The sequence below is a fragment of the Chrysemys picta genome, chromosome 5 (assembly GCF_011386835.1).
Source record: "Chrysemys picta bellii isolate R12L10 chromosome 5, ASM1138683v2, whole genome shotgun sequence".
NCBI classification, from domain to species: domain Eukaryota; kingdom Metazoa; phylum Chordata; order Testudines; family Emydidae; genus Chrysemys; species Chrysemys picta.
The window spans coordinates 33,116,368-33,125,083 of NC_088795.1; the positions used below are offsets into that span (position 1 = coordinate 33,116,368).

The 8,716-nt window shown below is 42.9% G+C and overlaps 1 protein-coding gene across 2 annotated transcripts in view; it reads right to left on the bottom strand.

The window, feature by feature from the left end:
• PAPSS1 (3'-phosphoadenosine 5'-phosphosulfate synthase 1) overlaps window positions 1–4,086 on the bottom strand; it is an 83,388-nt gene extending 79,302 nt beyond the window's left edge. The window contains exon 1 of one of the 2 annotated variants that reach the window (XM_005287901.4): window positions 3,812–4,086. In XM_005287901.4, coding sequence (XP_005287958.2) covers window positions 3,812–3,871 — 60 coding nt within the window. In that variant the 5' untranslated portion in view covers window positions 3,872–4,086. Of the gene's footprint in view, window positions 1–3,602 lie in introns of both variants that reach the window. The other variant, XM_008170132.4, reaches the window with a different exon arrangement.
• Window positions 4,087–8,716: the final 4,630 nt, after the last annotated feature.

Genomic DNA, 8,716 nt, shown 5'->3' on the forward strand with positions numbered 1-8,716 from the left:
TGAATGAACAACAACTTCAACACAGGTTTCAGAGTAGCAGCCGTGTTAGTCTGTATCAGCAAAAACAATGAGGAGTACTTGTGGCATCTTAGAGACTAAAATTTATTTGGCCATAAGCTTTCGTGGGCTAAAACCCACTTCATCAGATGCATGGAGTGGAAGAAAACAGTAGGCAGGTATATCTACACAATACATGAAAAGATGGGAGTTACCTTACCAAGAGGGGGGGTCAGTGCTAACGAGACAATTCAATTAAAGTGGAAGTGGGCTATTCTCAACAGTAGAATACCGAGGGAGGAAAAATCATTTTTGTAGTGGTAATGAGGCCAATGTAAACAGGATGGCCCATTTCAAACAATTGACAAGAAGGTGTGAGTAACAGTAGGGGGAAATTAGTACGGGGAAATTAGTTTTTGTCAGACCCATCCACTCCCAGTCTTTATTCAGTCCTAATTTGATGGTGTCCAGTTTGGCAAATTAATTCCAGTTCTGCAGTTTCTCATTGGAGTCTGTTGAAACTAGCCCACCTCCACTTTAATTGAATTGTCTCATTAGCACTGACCCCCCAGTTGGTAAGGTAACTCCCATCTTTTCATGTACTGTGTAGATATACCTGCCTACTGTTTTCTTCCACTCCATGCATCTGATGAAGTGGGTTTTAGCCCACAAAAGCTTATGCCCAAATAAATTTGTTAGTCTCCAAGGTTCCACAAGTACTCCTCGTTGTTTTAACTTCAACACAAAGTATTGTTTATTCTTTTGCCCAACAGTACACAGCAAGCAGAGCCAAGATATAAAACAACAGAGTCGGTCACTTGTATTTCCTTACCTAAGCTCAATCACTCTATCCCTATAATTCAGGCAGGTCTGGCTTATTTCCCCTCTCTGAATTGGGAGAAACAGCCTGCACCACGTTCAACATGTTCCTTCAGTCTGAGTGAGTTTTCCCAAACCATCAACTTTTTCCACTGATACACCCAGGTAGCTTCTTTCAGCTCATCCAAAAAAATCCCATACAGGTTGAATCTTGCCCCATTGATGGCTCAGCCATTGTTATCCCAGGCCAGGTCTACACTGCAATTACAGGCCACATCTACACTGTACCAGCTGACTTGGGCTCATGGAGCTTGGAATAAGGGGCTGTTTAACTGCGGTATAAACCTTCAGGCTTGAACTGGAGCCCGTGCTCTGGGAAGCTTCCCACCTCTGTGGCACACTGCACAATTGGTCATCATATCAATATAGGAGATTGATGAACGCAGTAGGACCTTAAAGAAACAAGTATGTTTTTAAGTATCATGCTGACTTCCACAGTAGCTTGGCTTAGGGGAACATCCAGCACATATTGGTGAAGTTAATAGCATTTGCTACTTTACCTTTGCAGGTTAGTCACATCACCACAGTTAATTATTACACAGTACTAGAGAAAACTCAACAATGTACTTGGACTATTAATATTAGCTGTTTTAATGAATAAAAACATTGCTAAAATTAAGTGACATGGCTGAGGTAAATTTGCCCCTGACAATTTAGATTTGGTAAGCAAGTGACTTTATACAACCCTAAAACCAAGAGACATGGGGGAGGATGGTGTTAAAATTCCAGATGAGACCAAAACAAAAACATCCCCTGCAGTGTTTATAACTCGGGCAATGAACTGACCCAGGAAAAAGTGAAACTGTCTATAAAACAAAGATAAGAGTGACTAGCCTTACATATCTTTTCAGGTAAATAAAACACCAGCAGGAACAGTAACCAGTAGGTTGGGGTTTTTTTTAATGTTTTAAAAACATACGGAGTTGCTAGTAACTTGTTTTGTTTTGCTTTTTTTAAATATTTGATTTTAACCAGTATTCCCTTAATGCCACTGCCCAGAATGTCATAAAATACTAGGTTTTAGAGTGATAGCCGTGTTAGTCCGTATCAGCAAAAACAATGAGGGTGCCATAAGGACTGGTTTTAGCCCACAAAAGCTTATGCCCAAATAAATTTGTTAGTCTCTAAAGTGCCACAAGGACTCCTTATAAAATACTACACCTCTACCCCGATATAAAGCTGTCCTCGGGAGCCAAAAAAAAAAAAATTTCACCTGCAACGCGGTAAGACCGCGTTATATTGAACTTGCTTTGATCCGCCGGAGCGCGCAGCCCCGCCCCCCCCCCGGAGTGCTGCTTTACCGCGTTATATCCAAATTCGTGTTATATCGGGTCACGGTATATAGAGGTGTAGGTGAAGACAAAGAACAAAATTCATTCTTACATTAACCCGTTGCAGTCAATTACAACAATGATTTTGGATCAGAGGGTTCTCCTACACTAGAAGCCAGAATAACTGAACATAAACAGTTTAAGAGCAAAAGATTAAAAATATATGTCATGTGTTCCTCATTCTTGACACAGAATTAAGAACTTCCAGCAATTTGATGCAACAAGTTAGTACGGAAACAACTTACGGGCACATGTTCTGACCAACAGTATTATCTCTAAATAATACCGAAGGAAAGAGTTGAACACCAAACAATTTAGGAACAGAGATCCCACCTGTTTTATCTAACATTCATGTGGTCCTACATCAAGACTTACTAGTTTTCAATTTTGAAGTTTCCTTACCAAAGGAATTTGCAGGAAACTACAGAGCAATACTTCGACACTAGCTGCTTGATTATTTCTACAATATTAATGGTATAGTAAAAAAATATTACTTATTATGGCAAGGAATAGAGGCCAATCTCTCCAAATAACACCTGCTTAAATATAGAATTATTTTCAAACTCCCAATCATTTTCACACACTGTACCAAAAATAACATAAGTGTTCTCAGGGAAGGATTCTTCTTTCTCCCTGGCTTGCTAGTCTTTGGCCTGCACTGTAAATTGATCTGCCCATATGCCCACACCTCTATGAATAAGAACCATAGTTTTCGTTGTTTGGCTTAAATCTTATTTTGACAGTTTTCCATTTAGCCACCACATTACAAAGAACCTCAGTCTTAAGCTGCCCCAGATTTATAAATGATTACGTTGTACATTGAATCAAGTATCAGAAGGGTAGCCGTGTTAGCCTGGATCTGTAAAAAGCAACAGAGTCCTGTGGCACCTTTAAGACTAACAGATGTATTGGAACATAAGCTTTCGTGGGTGAATGCCCACTTCGTCGGATGCATGCATGGATGTACATTGAATCCTTCATCTTTCCCTCTTCCAACATATCTGAAGCAGAGGAACCAAGGTGCAAAAGACAGGAGTGAAAGCCTGAAATCTGCATTTTTTCCTGTGCAAACCCCCCTTCCTACCTCTTCCCCCGAGCCCAACTTTCAAAACATAAAGAACGACCCCTGAAGGCATAGCCCCACGGAATGAAGAGATGTGCTGGTACCCAGTCTCACTCGCCTGGGGGAGGTAGACTTGCACGGGTATATTCATTTTAAGGCAACATTTACATTCTCTGGGTAGGGAGATTCTGACGTTTCAATGAGACATTTACAATCCGATTGCACCGCCACACCCTATCCCATCCAAGTACCAAGGATTCAAGTCACCGTCGCTCGAAACACCCCCTACCCCAGTGCAAACGGCACGCACATCCTCCCTCGCCACCCCTCACCTTTTGCAAAGGGCAGACCCAGCCTGTGCAATGGGGACCGCGAGCCGGGGACACAGGCTGCTGCTGCTGCCTCTCTCGAGCTCAGCAACTAGGTCTACAGATGAGCAATGCCACATCAGCAGCGGCAGACAGAGAGCCACCAGTTTCCCAATTTCTCTTCCTCCTCCCCCCACCCTTGCGCTACTGGTGCAGCTCCCCAAGCCGCTCACCCAGCTTTGCACCGCGTTGCTCAACTTGACTTTCTTGCTCTGACTCCCAGGCCGTTCCATCGCCAGGAGAAGGGCGCGCGCGAGGGAGGGGGGGGGCTTCCAAACGGAGTGTGGGGGGTGAGTGGTGGAGAAGAGACTCTTCGAATGCTACCGGCTCGCGCTGAGCTCTCAGTTGCTCGTGCGCGAGCGCCAGCTGGGGGAGGAAGAGGCGGGCACGCGCCGAATCGCCGATACGGCAGAAGGGACCTATAGGAGGAGCAGCCACGCGCGCACTAGCCTTCCCCTACGCACAGGGTAGAGAGCGCGCGCGCCGCTCGATTGTGACGCGCGAGAAGCCGGCTGTACCACGCACACACACGAAAGGGAAGGGCAGGGGTGGGTTTGGGCGCTTCCGGTGTTGCCGCTCTAGCCCCGCGGCCCTTCGCTCTTTTGTCCCCTAGAGCCGGGCGGGGGGGGAGACGGTGGGAGGCGCCAGGCCCGGGGGCAGAGGGAGGGAGTGCGATGGGTGATTGATGTGCTGCTGGTAGCCCAGGCCCAGCCTCACGCACATCCCCGGGGCAGCTGGCTGGGTCCCTCCAGCCTCCCCCCAAAGCAGCCTGGCTTGGGGGGCTGCCTAGAAATCCCTGCATAGGGAGCAGCCCCCTTATCCTCCCCAAGTCCCTGGCCTCAGGTGTGACCAGGGCCCAGACTGGGACCGCGGCACGGGGTTGTGCCAGCTCAGTGTAGCAGTTATGGGGTCTCCCCATCAGCACACAGCATCACAGCTTAATGATTTAGTTGTACAAGTTGTATTGCAGTACTGCCAACAGCCATCAAGGCCCTGTGGGCAAGGCCCTGTACATGCACCCAGTAAGAGATAGGGCCTGCATTGAGCTATGTACAATCAAAATAGACAAGACAAAGCTGGGAAGGGAACCAGAGGCAGAAAGGGGAAGTGAAGACATGCTGCCGTAACACCCGACTGTTGAACCACAACATTGTCATACCACATCAAGGATTTTTTGACACACGTTGCTTCACATCATCACCATGTTACATCATGACATGAAAACTTGTCACGACACATTGCACCATTGTCACATTACACTGTGACACCTTCTCACAATGCATTGTAACATCATTTTGTTGCTGCACAATGTGTGATTCTGCTCCATTGTCCTCAGGTTATAGAATGACAGCAAGCTATATCCTGACAGCATGATATTTTAATATACCACCATCACTTTGCAATGCATTGTGCCAATGCAGTATTAGGAATTTGTGACACACATTTGCCTCTTAAGACTGATTTACAAAAGTAGCAGCCCTATTTTGATTGTGCCCAAAAGAAGAAAAATGTTTTAAAAATGCATCTTAAAATGTTTATTTGTGATATCATCTGACATTCCATTAAAAGCTGGGGTTGTAGACAATCTGAGGGCACTGATTCCTCACTGATGCCTATAAGGTCCAGCTTATGTAATTTGTACACCCATTAGAATGATGCATGCACCCATCTATAGCTGGCCACCACTGCAAACAGGTGAAGAGGGAGTGGTGTGGCCAAGGGAACTTACAAAACGGGAAAGAAGAAAAGCAAAAACATAACAAAAAGAAAATTAAAATAAAAGCAATCACTGAAGTGTTGCAGTGATAATATTATACTCTCACAGTGCCTGATCTTACTGAAGTCAAGACCGCATTGGACCCCTGCTTTTCTTTTGTTTTATATTCTAGGAACCTTTTCTTAATGGAAGTTGAAAAGAGAGAACTCACAGGTCCCTAAGCAACTGCTTTATCACTTGTGCTAAATGTAAGAGAAATGATAGTGACAATCTGTACTTGAATCACTGATATGTATTATATTTACTATATAAATTAGACATTTTACATATGTCTGTACATTGTATGTTATCTGACAAAGGCCCTGTTCTAAGGAGAATGTTTCACTTACAACTACAAGTTAGAAAGATACCTTCTCTGAGGTACCAACTTGCAAGATTTATGTATTCATCTAAAGTTTAAATCACTTATGCAAGTGTAAGAGTTCTTTGAAATGGGAAAACTGTTGGAAATGTGCCCAGATAAATTATTAGCAAGTCAGAAATAAATAAACAATTAGCAATTCAATATTAATAAATTTATGGAATTAGGAAATACATTTATTGTAATTGTGCATTGAGGTCTGAGTGAATGATAAGGTAACATCCAGCCTGCTAATGAAGAACTTAACACTGGGGATGGGGGGGGAAGCTTTTCAAGAACTATAAACAGATGATTCCTTGTTACTTAGGGACACATTGACCATGATAGAGATTAACAGTCACAGTCCTTGGATACTATCCTTGGATTAATGAGTCATCTCACACAGACTTCCATAGATTGACAGAGAAAGAGCATCCAGCTGCAGAACTAAGACTTAAAAATGTCCTTCTGTTTTACTACTAGGTTGAATTAGGTCAGGCCTAGTTAACTGTTTCCCAAACTGTTAGTCTGCAAGTTAGCGATAACCATGCTCCAATCCTGGAGACCTCTGAGCAACCCCCTGGAGTGTCCAGCCCCTGGTCCCCTGAACACTCTCAGAATTCACAGGCCATCTGTGATGCATGGCTAGAAAGGGTTAAACATCCTGCAAAATAAATAACCCTCAAAAGACACGTGGGGAGATAATGTTTGTGTTTTTGTGTATTTACAGATGTATGAGTAGGGTGGACAATGTAATCAACAGTCCCTGTCTATGCTGTATTCTGATATCATTTAAATGAATTGTAAACATGGGATATCTCGGTATTGATCTCTATTTGAAATGCACTGTGAATGGTGGAGGAAAAAGCAAATGGCCTTATGTTAATTCGTATAGCTAAGTACCTGTGATGGACCTTCTTCAAAGTCATCCTAATTACCTTTTGTTCCCCGCCCCCCAACTTGTCAAAGAGGACAAGGAATTGTATAAAAGATCCTTGGGTCCTGATTCTGTAATCTCAGATCTGCTTAGACTTCATCAGGGGAAGGTTGAGTCGCAAGACTGAGGTCCCAGTTATGCTGGTACGCACTGAATATGAGATTTGGGCATTGGACTATGACCTATGACCTGAATTCTAAAGGAACTCTTTGCAACTACAAAGCTCACCATCTCCGCTGTGAATCTGAACCTCAATGAATTGAACTCATGTCTGTATGTATGTTGATGTTTTAACCATACTCTCTCTCTCTTGTTTTTTAATAAATTTTAGTTTAGTTAATAAGAATTGGCTGTAGCGTGTATTTGGGGAAGATCTGAAACATTCGTTAACCTGGGAGGTAATGTGTCTGACCCTTTGGGACTGGTAGAACCTTTTATTTTGTATGATGAAATAAGGTTTACAAAAATTTTCATCATATTTGACGTGGGTACTTGGATGGAGGCCTGAGGCTGGATCACTTTAAGGGAACTGTGTTGTTTGGACTTCTGAGTAACCAGTAAGGTAATAAAGAAGCTGTTTTATGCTGGTTTGGTGAATCTAAGTATTGGACTATTCACCAGCTTTTGGGGGTTAGCCTGCCCCATTCTTTGCAGTTCACCCTAACTGAGTGACCATAGCTGGCCCCCGCTAGGACCTTGGTCACACCATCATTCTATGAAGTTGTCAACGGTTAAAAACTGTTTAATGATCTCAGGCTATAAATGGATATACCACAGAGATATGGGATGATTTTTAAAAACACTATTTATCCAGGAATATTATGGGGGCTCACTCTTAATTTTTAGAATGAATAAAATACTGGCTGAGCTCATTAGAAATGTTAAATGGTTATAAATTATATGCAAATAAGTTTTCCAAGTGGATTATACTGCTGGGAAGCAAAATATTAGAGCTAGTTTTCATCATACAATATATCCCTTTCCCTTGGTGGTCACTAGTGTAACACAGGATTAGAGCTATGAGGATTTAATGAGTCATCTTTCTCAAGACTACATCAGGTCTTTCAAAGCCCAGAAAGTGCTGGAATCCATCTCTCAGTGTCATAATCTAGCTTCCCTTTGAAAAGTGAGTTTTGGTATGCATCTTACTTTAGAAAGTGGGTTTTCCATTTTTCACATTACAAGAAATACTTTTTTATTAATTCTACCATTGTAATATTGGTTGAGCAGGATGAATTAAAATGAACAATGAACTGCAAGGGAATACACACCTTTGTATAGGAAACTATTTTGACATTTGGAAAAAGGCTTATGTAGCTAATTGAAGAGGTTTTTTTTCCTATTCACTAAGATTGAAGAATCAGCAACAGCCCTTCTTGGGAACATGTTTAACTGACAAAAATAAAACAAAACAAAAAAAGACAGTTGCACATGTCCACTGCTATTTTATCACAGCAATCTGTCAGTTAGCAAAAGTGATGTTTTAGGTTATCCAACTATACCCTCACATGCAGATCATTTTAGGGTTTGTAAAACCCCTGTTGAGAAATAGGAGGCAGTTTGGGTGGGGAAGTTGAGGGTTTGTGTGTTTGGAGTTTGTTCTACAATTAGTTTTCAAAACTATGTAGAAATTGGAGCCATAAGGGGAATCTAGCTAGGTGGTGCTTCTGTACACATGCTTGAAAAACCACAGCTCACAGGGAAAGGACATCCTGCAAATTGCGACTCTCAGCCAAACCTCCGGCCCGCCACACAGCCACATTCCAAGATGAGGGTCCAGGAATGCATCTATACTTTTATCTTTCAGTGGGCCCTTGCATATTCCCCCAAATTTGTTGGTTAGCTTTGTCATAATCCTAGGCTAGTCGGTGCTACCCAAACTCAACGGAGTTCCAGGTAAGTGGAAAATGTGGAAGCCAAGGAATAGTCATACTCTGCAGCAGGCTCCCTTCAGGACATTGCCAGTTTCTGACTAGAAATCCATCATGAAGGTAATGTTGCTGAAAACATTAACTCCCACAGAG